Source organism: Cebidichthys violaceus, unplaced genomic scaffold (genome assembly GCF_023349555.1).
Source record: "Cebidichthys violaceus isolate CVI_PGR_0920_01 unplaced genomic scaffold, fCebVio1.0.p SCAF_124, whole genome shotgun sequence".
NCBI lineage: Eukaryota > Metazoa > Chordata > Actinopteri > Perciformes > Stichaeidae > Cebidichthys > Cebidichthys violaceus.
Genome location: NW_027176290.1, coordinates 47,501 through 64,687, shown reverse-complemented (window position 1 = coordinate 64,687; position 17,187 = coordinate 47,501). Strand labels below are relative to the sequence as shown.

The 17,187-nt window shown below is 40.8% G+C and overlaps 2 protein-coding genes across 2 annotated transcripts in view; both read left to right on the top strand.

Annotated features, from left to right (window-relative positions):
• Positions 1 to 672: 672 nt before the first annotated feature.
• Positions 673 to 9,756, top strand: cxcl14 (chemokine (C-X-C motif) ligand 14). Its single transcript, XM_068706920.1, has 4 exons — positions 673 to 1,248; positions 2,938 to 3,043; positions 6,866 to 6,979; positions 7,776 to 9,756. Exons 1-4 carry the CDS (start codon positions 1,185 to 1,187, stop codon positions 7,789 to 7,791), a joined length of 300 nt encoding a protein of 99 aa, XP_068563021.1. The 5' UTR covers positions 673 to 1,184; the 3' UTR covers positions 7,792 to 9,756.
• A 1,827-nt stretch (positions 9,757 to 11,583) lies between these two features.
• Positions 11,584 to 17,187, top strand: part of LOC137869507 (protein FAM13B-like) — a gene marked incomplete at its 3' end in the record, with an annotated part of 53,097 nt that continues 47,493 nt past the window's right edge. The window contains 1 exon segment of the mRNA XM_068706918.1: positions 11,584 to 11,978.

Genomic DNA, 17,187 nt, shown 5'->3' with positions numbered 1-17,187 from the left:
AAATCTAATATGAAAGGCTAGCTTAGATTCTGTTTGTTTTACTGAGAAGAGAAAATTAAAATAATCTGTTAACTCCACCTAAATGTGTTATTTGACCTGTGTATATGTTTTCAATAACACATGCATTAAACAAAGTTGTGATTCATCAAACTTGTTTATCTTCGTAAACGATCGTCTTCTTTTATGAAGTTAGATTCTCAAACAAAAGACTGTTTGTTTCAGGAAATGTGATAAAACTACTAATATTTTCACAATAAAGCTTTGATTTCTTTTGATCAAAGCAGCCCATACAAATAGGCTAAGATGATGATTTTCTTGGAAATAAATTCCAATATGGCTTAATCTTTCTTCTTCTATTAAGTTTGAGCGAATTCCAAAGGACCCTTCACACTTTAAGGAGTCCTAATAGGCCTGTAGGCGTTCTTTGCTAATAATATTTTAGGACACTGCAGAGTGTATATATCTCACCAGAGGCATACAAAAATAACCTTTATGAGTTTACGTTGTTGTCACGTTCAAACCATCGCCTCAGTGTGGCGTTAACATGCTTCTGTCGGTTATGATCAGGACAGAAGCTGGACGGTTCCAGAAGGAGTTCAGCCAACACCGTCCATCAAGTCAGACGTCCCTCCGCCCTCGGTTTTTTTTTTTTTTTGGTAAACAAAATGTGTATTATTTCGTTCTTTTCGCTCCCTCCCTCCATCCCCTTCCATGTTCTCCACTTCTCCCTCTCTCAGGCCACAAGTGTTTGATTCGCTGTCTGGCCGCGCATATAAATGAGAAGAGGACAGCGGGCTGCTTTTAAAGAGAGCTCTGAGAGGCAGAGAGAGAGAGAGAGAGAGAGAGAGAGAGAGAGAGAGAGAGAGAGAGAGAGAGAGAGAGAGAGAGACGAGTTTGGAGATCGGAGGTTCTCGGACGCACAGACGGAGTTGCGCAATCAGCGCTCCTAAAGGAAAACAACAGAAGCAGAACCTCTCAGCAGCTCCTTCAGCTCTGACATCCTCACAGTCTCTGCAAGTGGATTTTATCTGCACCTCGAAAGACTTGTGTTGATTTTCTTTTTTTTTCCCCGCGTGTTCTCGAGAGTTCGGATTTTTCTGGAGCTTTTTTTTAAAAAAAACAAACAAAAAAACAACAACACATATATCTATATAGATATATATATTTGTTTTACTTGTGAAACCATGCATCGGTGCACAGCGGTGCTGCTGCTGTTAGTGGTGGCCTTGTACGTCCTGAGCACAGAAGGTAAACTAAAAAAATGCTTCTTTTTTTTATTTATTCTTCCATTTGTGCTTGAAGTTTGTAATCTGTACTGTGTTGCGTTGATGTGACTGAAAAACAAAACAACAGCTGGAGACTTATATGACTGCCTGCTTTGCTTCTTCTTCTTTTCTTTTTTTCCATGTGTGCATGAATGGAATTAAGCTTCAAATCACTTTTCCCGTCCAGAGTTTGTGAGTAAACTTGATGCCAACTCGAATCTCCAACGCAGGTTGTGAAAACAAACAGCTGTGCCTCTGCGGTGCGTTTGTGCGCATAAATGTTGACACCACCAATATGAGCACTTGCTTCAAACTCAGCACTTTATTTTAATCTGTAAACACTGAGAAGAGCTTTAATGTTACCCCGCTATGTTACAACATAGACTTCATACTATGGTGTGGAGAAAAAAAAAATCAGATCTCAATAATGAGCCGAGTGCTGGCATTCACGAGCCTTTTTAACACCCTGAACACCACTCTGGGACTCCGGGATGTAACTGGAAGAATTTAAATGCCAATTTTCATGGAGAGGGGTGGGGGGGGGGGGGAATGCCATTGTTACGAAAAACAGATTTCAATGAAAACGTTTTGATCAAAAAAAACCCCTGCAAAACTTCAATAGAATCCATTTAAAACTTGTATTTCTGCAAATGAGTTTTAATAAGGAAAGACCGTGTGTTGTTAGTCAGCTCTTTGAAAAGCACATATTGTGTGAATGTACTTGGATACTGTTGCATGGTGCAAAAAGAGGGCAAACCAATAACTTGCCAGCAATCAACTTCCACTTTATACACTTAAATGTCTTAAATTTCTATTTTTATTCTTGTCATCACCTAGATGACAGCATATACTACCTGAGTAATAGTGGTAGACCTTCTCTCTTCCTATAGCCTGACGCCACTGACTCATAAAAAGCAGCAGACGTGGATACGTGCCGCTCAGTGTTGGGAGCTGTTGTTGTCTGCGCTGGCTCCAGTGTGGAGCTCGAGACAGATTTAATGGCCGGCCGTGAGGACAGAAAGCAGGTGATGGATGAAGGAAACCTTGGAAACATCCAGGTCATCGCCTCCTGTTGCAAATATACAACCCAGCAGCAGAACTCATTTCCTGTGTCGTTATTCTGGACCTCCAGAAGACGTCGGACTGAAACAAAACAAATATTTAAGATGTGTGGCTGCGCGTTTAGCCTCCGTTAAAGCTCTTAATGTGTCCTCAGTGGTTTTAGGGGTTAGTCTGATAGGAAAGCAGCAGAAAAAGTGAGGTTTCTGTCGAAGACACTTGAACTTGAATCCATTCAGTGTGAATGCATGAATCCTCTGAGATGCATTGGATAACAAATCAGTTCATATTGCTGATGTACAGTAGTTTTGAAGTAGCACACAATTTATGCCAAAAGTATACTTGCAGAAAACTGTCTATATGTGACTTAATTAGATCTAATTAAGCCTTTGATATTGGCTCTGGTTGTCAGTGTGTGATATAAAGAGACAAACCGAGGGCTGATCCAGAGCCGACGAATCACAAAAACATAACTTTTTCTATCACTTCAATGTCACTGTGACTAACTTTAATAATCTGCCACACGATCAAGTCTCCATTGAGTCCCGCAAGCATCACAAGTTGATTGAGTCGCATGTTGTCTGACACACCTGTGTGTTCGATTTCTCCACAGCCTACAAGTGCAGGTGCACCAGAAAAGGACCAAAGATCAGATACAAGGATGTGCAGAAGCTGGAGATCAAACCCAAACATCCGTTCTGCCAGGAGAAGATGATATTGTGAGTGAGACTTTCATTCTCTGTCTCTCTGCTGGGTCTCTTTGTCTCTGCCCTTTCCTTGCTGACCTTCTACGTCTTTTCTATTTGTTCCCCTCTTTCCTCTTTATCCTTCTCGTTTGTCTTTGTCCCTTTATACCCTTGACCTTTTCCCCACCCGTCTCTTTTTATTTACCTGTGCCGGTATGCGCCACGCACGCCATGATATAACCCTATTTGTACCTGCCTGGATAAACTCCACAGCCGTGACCGTAAAAAAAAAAACCATGTGGCAGTGGTAGAGGGATAATCAAAACATCCCGTCGTCTTTTGCTTAAAGCACTTTGGAGGATTTACGGTGCGACGATTAACTGATGATTTAATGGCGCCCCCAAAAGTCAGGAGGAATTATTTTATTAGTTGGAAAGGCGGGGAGAAAAGAAGTTTCTACATGACTATCTAAGGAAGTCTCAAGCTTCATTTCCGGATAATTGTCACACAGTTAAGAAATTGTCACTTATTGTCCTAAAAGTTCTACTTTTCTGCTGGATTCTTGCGTCTGAAACCGCTGAGTCACACACAGTTTGCTGGAATGCAGCATGATAACTAGGCCTGTCCCTCCAGAGGGGTCCGAACACACTCCGAGTGTCCTGTGGCGCTCAGATAGAAAACTTTGAATAAATAAACTTTACTGTATATAGCCTACAGTATGTAGTATATCTTACTGTGATCTTAGGTCAACTCCTGGGGGTGAAGTTTCATATACGTTTCCAGAAATATGAGCCGTGATTTTCCGTGCGGAATTCATTTGAAGTTTCATGTCAAAGCGAACATGAAGGGACAACAGATGGGGGATGTTATGTCAGCCTCCCCAAGAGTCGGCTTTGGGCTCAAGGCACAAACTGTGCTGCCACCTGCTGGCAAATTACAATTTTACACTGAGAACACTGTGAAAAAAACAAATCATGTGGATGTGACATAATGACATGAATGTGTTTCCTTTAGGGACAGACATACAAGTGTGATGCAGGTCATTACGTTTTACAGTTATGAGGTTTAAATAAGTCTCCAGGTGATGAATGTTAGTCAATGCAATGTCTCTATGAGAGATCAAGATGTTTTGACTGAGCTCTGGTTACATTTACAACCTTTAATTTAAGAATATTTACTGTGCAATTAACAAAACACCGATGTGTTTACTCAGATTATACGTCAGATATCTCCTGTACCTCTTTGTTAGTAAATTACACCACATAAATTGCTCTTTTTAATAATGGAGAGTACAGATTATAGCAGTCAACTTTTCCATAATGTATCCCATAGATTTCAGCCATTAGTCTATTACTCTTTTAGTTAATGGATAGAAATGAACTAACAACTTTTAGTGACGTATTTATCATTTAAATTAGATATCAATCAAAAAGATAATAGACAAATCTATTGATAATGAGAACAAATCGCTGTTTTTAAAGTTGATGCTCTATAATGAGCAGCTATTATTAAAGCAGCCCAATGTTAAAGTGACGTTGGTTGATTAAAAAAGGTTGAATTTTGTCACAATAAGTCTGATTAATGCACAGAAACACCGTTAAAGTTAGTGTGTTGCTGTGTGTACAGTATGTGCCTAAAATGATTTTAAAGGAAAATAAATATGCTCGTGTTTTCAAAGACTATGCAGACAAAAATAAATAAAAAACACACCAGAATGTTGAACTTCTGAGTTGTGTGTTCCCCGCCGCTCCGCCGTTACTTAAGGCTGCTCTATTAGCATGAGATGGGGGCCACCAGCAGCTGGTGCCCAGTGAAAAATGAGCCTCAGCGGGCTCCGGAAAAAAAGCCCCAGAAACAAGGAGGGTAGGAGAGAAATGAGTCCCCACCCCCCCTCTGGCCTTTGTTGTGGCCCTTTGGCTCACGGCGCTCAGTTTGGCATTCTGGACTACCACTCCTCAGCCACTCACACAAGCTCTGAGCCACACAGTGACCCTGTTCTCTCCTCTTTTCTTTTCTTCCTCTCCCCTTTTCTCTTCCCTTCTCTTTTCCATTCAGGGTTTTCTTTTTCCCCCCTACTTGATGCTCTCTTTTATATTCCTTTTCCCCCTCTTTTCATTCCTGTCACTCATTGTGTGTCTTATGGGTGACCCTCTTCATCAGGTTCTCTCGCTGCCTTGATACCTCACTCTATAAACTGTAGATAAACACTCCGCTACAAGTGAAAGTCCTGCATTCAAACACGTTGCCGAAAGTAAAAGTACAGCAGCAAATGTATTGAAAGTATGCAGAGAGTCACTTATTATATTATGGGATTAAGTTTTAATGATTCTAATGATTCATTAACATGTTAAAAATCGTATTGTTAATCTTAAGTAACTTGCAGCTGTCAAATTAATTCAATACAATAGAAAAGTACAATATTTCCCCTTTTAAAGTATAAGAAGAATATGGAAATGCTCACTTCACGAACATAACTTCTCTTCTTCTTCCTCACGTTCTTCTTCTTCCTCGCTCAGAGCCTGTCCCCCACCCCCCCCCCCCCCCCTCCTCTGCGCTTATGAAACATTTTGCTAACCACATTAGAGCCGGTCGCTGCGCTCCAGCCGCCCAGGTGAATGACAATGAGGAGGAACTGAAGCTCAAAAGTAACACAGTAATCGGGCTTAATTTCAGCCACGGACAAACATTCGGGGTGTGTTTCACCATCATGGGCTCGAAGATATGGGTCCTTTGGCGACAAAAAGAAGCACTTTAATCTGTCAAACACACACTCAAAGCTCAGTGCTTCCATAACAAAGCATGTCAAAGTGGCAACTGAATGAGCAGGAAAGCAGATGCAAAACTCTTTGACCTGAATCTTTATAACGACTGAATGCAGCGTTTTTTTTTTTTTTTTTATTGAGAGTCAAGTCTTTTCTCTCCCAGTCAACTTATTTAGCATTCATGGTTTGGCGAAAGCCTTTGAGAGTGTCACTGGATGGAGAAGCCCCCCCCCCACCCCACCCCACCCCATGGCATGCTGGGTGTTTTTATTTTTCTTCCCCACATCTCCCTTGTTTCAGCCTGAATGTGCCACATGCAGGCAGACTGTCTCCGCCGTCTGCCCTTAAGCGGAGGGCTACAGACGGGCCGATTGATTCAGCGAGCCTCGATGTCACATTTTTCAGTGGCGGCTCCATAATATTACTCCACTGCCGAGTAACCGGCCTCCCGGTGGAGGCTGATCCTTTCTGAACTGCGCGAATGTTGTTGAATGCAGGTTCAGATTTGGGGCAAAAACATGTCAAAGTGACCAGTTTCTATTCAAACCACTCACACTGCCTTTCAGATGGTTTTAAATGACCCCCCCCCCCCCATCAGTATTGTCTCGCCATTCAGCTCCATTGTTATGCGTACAAAAAGACATTAACTTTAGCTTGGCTCCTGTAGATCTCAACCTTCTCTCAAACTATTAGTAGTCTATTTCTCCGAGCATATTGTGCAGCCAAAACAAACTATTTTGGAGTCAGATTATTGGCGTCGAAATATAAAATAATACATTTTTTTTACTCTAAATCACTCTACAGTAGCAAGCTATTTGTGGTTCCATAGTATTATTAGTGAACATATTGAAAGTTCAGCCTGCTGTCTTGTATTTTGGAGAACATTTGGAGAAAAATGTGTTCATGACTAACATGAAATAACTTTTCTCGGTCTTTCTGAACCGTGCACACTTCAATTGAACCGCCGTCGGAGTGCACACGATTATGAATGTTTGCGTTATTGTTATACTTTGATAGTAACATGAGATTCTTTTACTTTCCGTCGTCTCTGTTTGTTTGCTTGTCGTCTCTTCTCCTCTGCTCGTCCTCCCAGCGTGACGATGGAGAACATGGCTCGGTTCAAAGGGCAGGAGTACTGTCTTCATCCCAAACTTCAGAGCACCAAGAATCTGGTCAAATGGTTCCGCATCTGGAAGGACAAGCACAGGTAATAATCAGCTAATCGTTGGTTTTACTAGAGTTTTAATTCCTGGGATAAGACCGTGCAGTTCCCCTCAGCTCGACAGAGCTTTATAATGTCTTTGTTGTTTTTGCTGGTGAACATAGTGGAGCATTTATCATCTAAAGAGTCCGATATTTCTCTCAGGGGTCGGTAGAGGAGAGTAAATAATGGGTTTACATTCATCAGATGACAAGAAACACAACTCAAAAATCAATGCTAGACAACCGGACGCACAAAAAGGCAAATGTATCAACTTCAGAACATACCAATGTTCACAGTTTGTTTCTGCTGCCCCCGTGTGGAGTTCATACGACAGGACACATTTAGCACGACGACGCTAAAAGTTCTCATAATCGATGTTAGCGTCTGATTCTCTCCCATTAGAACTCTTTTCTGCTGTGCCGACCACACAAGCCTGCCTCTGTTATCGCTGACTCTTGAGTCGTAGGCCCCGCCCTGCAGGTGCCTCTGGGAAGCTTTATTGATTTGTTTTGTTGAAATGTCTCCTCTCATTTGACCTCTCGCCACGGAGAGGTGAGAGGTCACAGGGTCAGCCACAGACAGAAAACAAAACCAGTACATTTTGCAGAGGGACTCCGTGGGTTTGCAGGTTGATTAAACGATAAACTTTTATCCACAACAAGAGTAACACATGAAATGCAAGAAACTAAAGGAAAACGCCTGGTGAAGGAGGCTAACGATACTGGCAGAAGACAGCTAAAGGAGTCAATCTTAAGATGAAATCACAGATAAACGAACTCTTCTTTTGTTTCTTCCTCAGGGTGTATGAAGCCTAAAACCTCGGCACACGTGGATCAAGTGAGACAAATACCACCTGGACTGTTTTTTTGCGAAGTACAAGATGTGATCTGCAATCAAACTGTACTTCTTCCCTCTTCCGCCTGAGATCCGTCGAGCATCTTTAGTTCGTATATATATATATATATATATATATATATATATATATATATATATATACATATAAGCAGGTGGGCTCGTTCTAGTTACAGTCACTCACCACTCCAGTCTTTACAACTGTAGTTATACTTGTCGAATAGTGGACGAGCGACCGCCATCTGTAGGTGTGTTCAGTTGTTACTTAAAGGGACTTCTCTCTCTCTCTTTTTTCGCTTTTAGGCTTCTTTCAAAGTCAAGAATGTGTCATTGTGAAGAAACGGGCAAAACAACAAAAAAAAAAGAAAATACAGTGTGGGTGTTTCAGTTGTTGAGATTTATTTCCACTACTCTTTATTCACTATGACAGAGAAGATATTTGTACGATGCCAACATTTAGGAGCTGGTCGCCCAGTGTTCAAGAGGTGGTAGTCAAAATGTAGCCGTGAAGCTCCTCAATGAATCCGAGTCTCTAGAGGAGCTCTACCTGTGTGTGTGTGTGTGTGTGTGTGTGTGTGTGTGTGTGTGTGTGTGTGTGTTTACCATATCCATGCTAGTCCTGTGTGTCAAACAAACAAACTCTGCGGCACCAATTTTGTAAAATATGATCTAATTAACCGGCAGAGTGTAGTTTCAATCGATATTAAAGGATACACATAGTTAATTTGTGCCATCCCTGCATACAGTTCATTAAAAAAAACGTGATCATTAAATACACTAAGAAAGCAAGACTGTCTGCAGTTTACATCAACAAAGGACTGTCTTTTATATACGTTCACCGGTTTGAAAAGTTGTTTAGTTCCAATAAATGTGTAATGAAGCAATATCTCATACGCGACCGCTGAGTTGAGCTACGTATGACAGCATCCTGAGAGGATGAGGCTGGTGGTGTTCTAGTATTTTGTTAATGTCAACATACATCCCATGGAAATATTAAAAATCACTCAGTGCAAAGCCCATTCATTCCTATTGAAGACGTACATTAATAAAAACGAGTCAGGAATAAATGCTAAGATTTAAAAAAAAAAAAGGCTTGATAACTTCCTAAAAAACATCTGGGCACTGTAGTTTTTAGCAAACGTCACTCAAACTAAGAGTAAGTGGTGTATTTGTTGGGGACTATTTTCAGCTGCGTATGAATACACATTGGGGGGGGCTCTAAATAAACTACAGGGACCATGTTTATGACAATAAAGAAAAGTATCACCTGGTGCAAAAAATAAGCAGAGAATACTTGTTAGTAGGACGGACTCATTGTTTTCATTTTTCTTTTTCATGGGATTCATTGACAATAACAGAAATACGGAGTATTATCACACTTATCATTTAAACTGGGCTATGAACTGTCATTATTTTGTGGTGATGATACTCTTTTTCGATCATCATCTCCTCTAGATTTCTCCAACAATAGCTGTCCTATTATTCAGTATATATGCTGTGGACACACGTGGTAATATTGACTGTTGACTGTTGTTTTGTTGCCACCAAAACAGAATTCACACACAACTATATCTGCATATATACATATATATATATACAAAAAAAACACCACGTTTTCTTTACCTTTTGAAGAATGTGCATTGCTCTTGTTTTATATCTTATATATCAATATATATTAAAAAAAAATAATTTTGTAAATGGACCAGTATAGCCTATATGTTAGTGAGAATGAATTCACCTTAAGAATTTATAGCATCGTGTATATTGTATTACTGCATTATAGTTGTTGTTGTTTTTTTTGCTATTTAAATCTTGGTTTGGTAACAGATATTTGGAGGGTGAGTGTTACGACCGGCCCACCAAACACACAGTTAAACATTCCACTGAGTGTAAAACAATAAACACAGCAATAAAGTGTCTATAGAGCAGCTCGTGTTGACGTTTGATTGATGGGATGGACTGAAACAAAGGAGAAACGATGCTGTTTGCAGATGTGTGGAAGAGGAAGGAGGATGGAGCGCCGTGAGACGAGCCGGCCACCAGGTGGCGGTACAGACCAACTGATTCACATCAAGCGAAGAGCAGCAGACAGTAATTGTAACGAAGTAAACAACACAGAGATGGTTTAGCTGTCACCTAAATATTTCAGTGATTGGGGTTTGTACACATAGAGATTAATTTATACGTAGATATTGAGGTAATATAGGCAAAAAAAAATATTAAAAAATGTATTAAAATTTCCTGGGGATCTGTTTATAAAGTCAATGTCAGTAAAACTCAATTTCAAGAATCCTACGGATGATAATTATACATTTTATAACAACATCTTTATTTAAAAGACAGCACATTTATCACATGTTTTGTCAATGACAGGTACACACATGACCGTGGTTTCACAAATAATATTAAATGTCATTTATGAATGAGAGAAAAATAAAAGTTTATGCCTGTGTTTTGAATTTCAGATTAACTTAATCTAAGGCTGACAAAGCGTGTTCACTGACATGAAGTGTAAAACTGTAACAGATATTTAAATGTTCTGTTTTTTTTTAATGCAGAGCATCATTGTTTATTACACATTTGGAAGATATTTTATGACAACATTGATCGTTTTATTGATCATCTTCAGTGTTGTTTAAATCAGAGCTTAAACAGACACCAGTGCTTTATACTTTACAGCCACCATAATGTCATACCATTGTTTTTTATCCTGTAGAGCTTTTACTTAGATAGGCAGACACTCGTTTATTTGATTGTTTATTGATTTTTTTTTTTTCTTAACTGAGTGTGAGGTTGAGGAGGACGGGGGGAGGGTGTAGATGGACGGTGGGGGAGGTGTAGGGGGTGGAGGAACAGAAGGAGTGTCTGAACAACCAGCAGCCTCGCTCGCTGCTGCTACGCCTCATCTCCTGCATCCAGCTCCAAAACAAACCCACTTCTTCTTCTCTTGACAATCTGTTCCTCCACCTCGGGCCTGCTGGGGGTCCAGAGGGCCCTTTGGGGGCTCAGGGGGCCCCTAAACCAGAGCTTCTGGATCTCAAAGCTCTCCATCACGATAGATGGTAAGTGAGTGTTAACCCCCCCCCCTCTCTGTTTACTTACAGGACGTCAAGAGTGGTGTACTTTGTAATCATTAATTAGCAATACCACAGTGTAGAAATACTCTGTTACAAGTACAAGTCATGCATTCAAAGCCTTACTTTAGCCAAAGTACAAGTATAGAAATAGTCATGATGCAGAATGGCCCATTTCAGAATAATGTACATTATCGGATTATAAGTATCGATGCAATAATGTGTACATCGCTTTAATATTGCAGCCGTGGTGAATTTCACCAAGGAGTCTTATCTTAACTATAATAATACATCATCGTGTATGTGTTGGTTATATTTTGTATTGTACAAAGTCACTAAAGTAATGCTTAAAGTAAAAATTTAAATATTTGCCTCTGAAGTGTAGTGGAGTAGAAGTAAAAAAGTAGCAGAAAATGGAAATACTCATGTGAAGTACCTCAAAATACAGTACTTGAGTAGCCCACGTGTACTTAGTTACTCTCTAGATAATTTGTGACGTAGACACTGAGTTGGTTGAACTTCAATGGAGACAGAAATATACACACACACACACACACACACACACACACACACACACACACACACACACACACACTAAAGACACATCTTGTCTCTGTCGGTATGCGTTAAGTTAGCTGTCCGCTAGGCGGGGTCAGTATTTGGCAGCTGTCTCCCGCTGTGTTCGGCGTAAGAGAGGCGGGGTCAGTATTTGGCAGGTTCGTCCCTTGAGGGTGTGTGTGTGTGTGTGTGTGTATGTGTGTGAGAGTGTGTCTGTGTGTATGTGCGTGAGCGAGAGAGAGAGAGAGAGAGAGAGAGAGAGAGAGAGAGAGAGAGAGACTCGCTAAGCAACGACCTGCAAAAACGGGCATCTGAGTCAGTCCGAGCAAAAAGAAGAAACAGGAACCACATTAATGTCGAGTGTCTCTGCAATGATCCCGACGACATCGCTGCTCCGTCTGCTCTGATCGCATCGAAGTTGCCACATCTCTCCGTCTCGCTCTCTCCGGACCGTCGGCTCCAGCGACACATCCAGAAATTGATGCATCTCGCTCCGCGGTCCTGTTCGTGTTGACCTGGTAAGGTTAGCTCCGTTAGCTCGCCGTGCTAACGTCGCTTCTTCTGGTTCACTCAGCATCTCAGTAAGCTAAAAAAAAAAAAAAAAAATGCTAAGCTAACTGTGTCTGACGCTTTCTGTATGGTCCTGCTTTATTAAGGAGTGGAGTGCGTGTAGTTTATGAATGCATCTGCCGCAGTCGTGTCTTTAATTTAGAGGCCGATGTTGGCGGTTGTTGGACCGTCTGTTGCTTCGTTTGTGTTCATCGGGAGCTAACGGCTAACGGCTAGCATCGGAGAGGCAGTTCCATCACATCTTGTGGTGCCAACTCGGAGACGGGAAACAAAAAAAAATAGACAAACTGGCGTAAATGAATACATCTTTGAGGGTTTATAGGCGCCACACACACAACCCGAATTAACGCCCTTTGTTTTAATATGTGATATTATACATATTTGATATTATTCACGTTTACTGTAGGTTTGTGTTCTTTCTGCATCAGGAATGTCAGATGTCACCTGGTTCTGAACACGGTTATTTGTACACAACGTTCAGAGAACACAACGTTTACATCCTCTGGCTTTTTATTGGGTCACTGAAGTTAGTTTTTTTTTTAAAACTGTAACCGGTAGTTTCGTTTCCTCTTCTAGACTAGTTTCTGGAAAGCGTCATCATTTTACACACAGCTCGGTTACATTAAACACTTCTGCGCAGGAATGTTCTGGTGTTTTTTGGTGGCACAGCGCGTGCCAATAATCGTAGTTCGTCTTGGTGAATCGATTTGTTGGTGTCATAACGTCGTTCTGTGGGATTCTGACGTTCGACGTTCCTTTGCATGTTACATAATGATCGTATCCCCGGCCATTGCCCTGAATTAGGACGGATTTGGTCTTCTCTGCTATGGTGGACTATAGGCACGAGTATGTATTTAGGGTACGGGGTGCACACGTAGATTATTGTGCACACGTACATTATTGTGCACACTTAGATTATTGTGCACACTTAGATTATTGTGCATGCTCACATACATGCAAACATGTGTTTCCACACACACCGTATATTCAGGTCATATAGATTAAAGATAAAGAAGTGCTGGGATGTGTTGTATGAAGTTGATTTTGCAACATTGTAGAGCATTTATTAATCTGCAAACTCTTCTTATAGCTTGTTTTTTTTATTTCTGAGGCTTTGCTGATGTTGATTGTCTTATGTGATAGTAAAATTGATATTTTTTGGTAACAAAAAAAAAGACTTTTATTGGGATTTAAGGAATTGAATATGTTCATTTTCACCTATTTATTAACATGTCGTTGACCGAACGGTTAATCATTTAATCTGGACAAACCTACTGATGAGGATCGCAGTTTTCTTCATAAGCGTATCTTTATTTCTGTGGCGTGTGGTGAACTGATTGAAACACAGAATGAGTTTTAAGTTGTGTGAAAAATTAAAGAAAAACAAAAGCCGTCATTTGTAAACGGGAGTTTTAAGTAAAAGCAAGTGTGGGAAAACTGCAATCAAGACTGACGTTGAGGAAGTTATTAATACTCTATAAATATCTGCCCTGCTAGGAATTTACTGCTGCAGCAGCTTGTGATGCACTTTGCTTATTAGATCATGCATCCGTGTGACGCTACGCTTTAACAACATGCTCCTGCAGTGTATGTACACTCAGGGATGGAACACTTTATATACTCATTAACAGCCCCAAACAGCTTTGAATTCAACCTGCAACTATGCACAGGAACAGTCTCGATCGATGGTCTTATCTGAGGCGCTCGTGCTCAGCCTGTCCCCGTGTCTCAGTAAAGTCTAACCTGTTCGAAAAAACACCAGCCTATTGTGTAAGAGACAGCAGATATGTCCACAGGCTGGAGTAAAGGTCAACTTTGCCGTGATGCTGATGTTGGGAGAAAAAAAAAAAAATGTTAGCAGAACTGTTGTTGAGTCAGCTGCTGTAATAAACGCTGGATTGATGGTGTAATACGCTCTGAAATACCTCTGTGGAGGTTATAATGTTCAGTGTTTGTTGGTGGAGAGGCGTCACAGTCATTCTTGTGAGGATATGGTTTGTGGTGCGGTTGAATTGTGCGATTCTGAGTTGTTTTTTTGTTAATGTTTTGTCCTCTCAGTATATCTGAGGTTAGGTTGGATATTTAAGTTCTGTATATTTCATCAGCACCACTAACATAAAGTTCATGCAGGTGGAGTTTACTGCAGGGCCGTGGTATTAAGCTGCATTAGTTTCAGCTTTTGTTTTAATTATTGATTAATGTGACAGTTAATTTGGGGGCGGCGTCTTGACAACTGATTGGCCGAGGCACAAACCACACAACGCCCCCAGGTCTTGAAAATATCTTCAATCAGAACTTCATATTCAAGCTGTTTGTTTCGTGTGAGACGAAGCGATCGACCTCTAATGAGAGAGAGAAACAGAAAGTCCTCACATTTGAGAAGTAACACTTTTGCAATTTTGCTGGGAGAATGAATGAAAAGACTGATTATGAAATTAGATGAATTAGACTGACTAATCATTTAAGCTTTAGCTAGGTGTTTTAAACTGTCAGCTCTCTCTCTCTCTCTCTCTCTCTCTCTCTCTCTCTCTGTGTGTGTGTGTGTGTGTGTGTGTGTGTGTGTGTGTGTGTGTGTGTGTGTGTGTGTGTGTGTGTGTGTGTGTGTGTGTGTAGGAATTGCTATGATTAGCATTGACTCTCATTCGACGTACCTTAGCTGAACCTGGAGCCTTTTTATGTGACGGACCTCACGTATGCACATGCCAGCGGTGTCAAAACGCTCCAACCTCCTGCCGTGTGAGATAAGACTGTGTACGCAAGACGACCCATAGTTTTTATATGGAAGGATAACACACACACACACACACACACACACACACACACACACACACACACACACAGCTGCCTGCAGTGTGGGATTTTTTGTTGCCAGGTCAGTGAGTGGTTGTTATAGACTCTGTGGACGGGGGCCAAGCTAAACCAAATGTGATCCAAATCCCTCTTTAAAGCTTTACCCGCCCTGCCAGAAACTCACCAGATTGAATCTGTCCGCATGTGTTCACACCTGCATGACAACAGGCTTGACAACGTCACTTTCTGTTCCATTCAGCGCTTTCGCTCTTTTGCGGAAACAAGACACTATGAACGCAACGATCGGAGGACGATGCAATTTTAAGGAGGAAGCAAAGCTTAGATAGAAATACAACAATGGAGGAGATATCTCATTACCGAGCTAGGAGGAGCCTTGGAGCATCGTGTTCTGGTGGCGAAAGGTTCCCCCCCCCCCCGCGGTGTGGCGCTGGCCTGGCCTAAAGGTTGTGTAAATGGAGTCCATTAGGCAGCTGAAATAACAGTAAGAAACGTCCTTCATTCAGGTGTTGTTTATCTTTTTACCCACGAATATCAGCCCCACGAACTATACTTTAAATACTACGGTAATCCATCGCCACGGTTACAGTGGCGCTGGTCCATAAACCGAGAAAAATCGACGTCTGGAATTCTTCCTCGATTTAACAAATACAAAAAAATAAATAATCTACACCCATAATTGTCTCTACGCTTTACAGGATTTGGCATTAAATTTAAGGAAATTCCTCGATTTGTCAGGTATTAAATTAATTTGATTACCCACGACAGACATCACCATCTGCTTATTTTATCCATAAATAGTTTTTTTTATTAATCTAATCTCCTCTCTGCCAGAAGGACGTCAAAAGGTGACGACGGTGGATCCGGTGAGACGAGCTCTTCATTAAACGTAGATATCAGACAGAAGCGCATCAGAATCTTTATCATTCTTTATAATTTGCCGTATATATAATTGTCGATTCTTTTTTTGTGCGATTTACGGTAAAACAAACGAACGACTGGAGAAGCAGAAGGCCTCGGCTCGAGGCAGATGGAGAAAGCTGGAGCGGCCGGTCGGGGTTGAAGTAATCTGGTTTTAAGGGCGGCGCTGGAACCGAACGGCATCTGTCCAACGTGTCGAGCAAAAAAAAAAAAAAGAGAGAGAGAGAGAGAGAGAGAGAGAGAGAGAGAGAGAGAGATTGGGTCGTCGGGATGAAAGTCACATGACTGGAAACACAGAAGGACAAACCGTCACCCTGCTTGTTGGACATTTACATCAGATTAAGTCTGTGGTTTTCCCCTTTCAAGATATTTTAAAACTGAAAAGTGATTTGAAAGTTTCCAAGACCAAAATATCTCTTGTTCACATTGGTCTTTATGACATCTGGCAGACCAACCAATCGTGTTCTATTTGTTTGTTTAATTCATCAACTTTTTTTAGTGTAAACATATCTTTAAATCTTTTGTATAAATTGATCAAAAGCGTTAAAGATGAGTAATATTACCGAGTCGTCCCGAGCTTTAGATGAGTCGTCTCTCTGGAGTGAGTGATGCCGCTCGATGGTTAAGATGTTGAAACAGTCGCGTCTTCTTGGAGGATATGATTCTGATATTGATATATTATCATATTACCGCAGTATTATTCCTCTCAAAGTCTACGAATTGGAAGATTGGATTATTTCCCAGCCCCAGTGTTTACTTTGCGTTACACTATTCGTGGCTTCAGTCATAGCGGGAAGCCGTGGGTTCCACTCGAGATCACCGCTGAAGATAAATTAGACGTATTATTATTCTCACCACAAACGTCGTTTCTGTTTTGAAAGCTTCTTTCTTGTTGTGAACTCTAAAAATGTAGCTTTGCTCACGTATTTCTGTGTATTTTATTACCCTGTCGTGAGCGAGAGAAGGAAATGGAACTAGGGCACCGTCAACAGAAGCATCCAGTCTGCCGTGTGTTGATCACGTGACCCTGACTCTGATGTTCTTCCACAGCTTTCATAGTTTAAGGTGCAAGTGGAGAATGAGCGTTTGAGCCGCAGAGCAGCAGAGCAGCAGAGCAGCAGAGCAGCGTATTGATCTGCTGCTCATTGTCCTCGTTTTGAATGAACACAGCTTCACCTCCCTTCACTGGCCAAAAAAACCCACTAATGTTTGACCTAAAGGCTTATCATGTTAGTCCTAAAAATCAGGTCCATTTCTATTAAACATAAATAAATATATATATAAAAATCAGGTAAATTTATATTAAACAAATATATATATATATATATCTATTAAACATAAATAAATAAATATATATATATATATAAATATATATAAAAATCAGGTAAATTTCTATTAAACATAAATATATAAAATAAATAAATATAT

What these genes read in the sequence shown, in the direction of transcription:
- cxcl14 (XM_068706920.1), top strand. Translation starts at nt 1,185, where the DNA reads ATGCATCGGTGCACAGCGGTGCTGCTGCTGTTAGTGGTGGCCTTGTAC. An exon ending in GTACGTCCTGAGCACAGAAG is followed by an intron (nt 1,249 to 2,937) that starts GTAAACTAAAAA and finishes ATTTCTCCACAG; the next exon opens with CCTACAAGTGCAGGTGCACC. An exon ending in TGCCAGGAGAAGATGATATT is followed by an intron (nt 3,044 to 6,865) that starts GTGAGTGAGACT and finishes TCGTCCTCCCAG; the next exon opens with CGTGACGATGGAGAACATGG.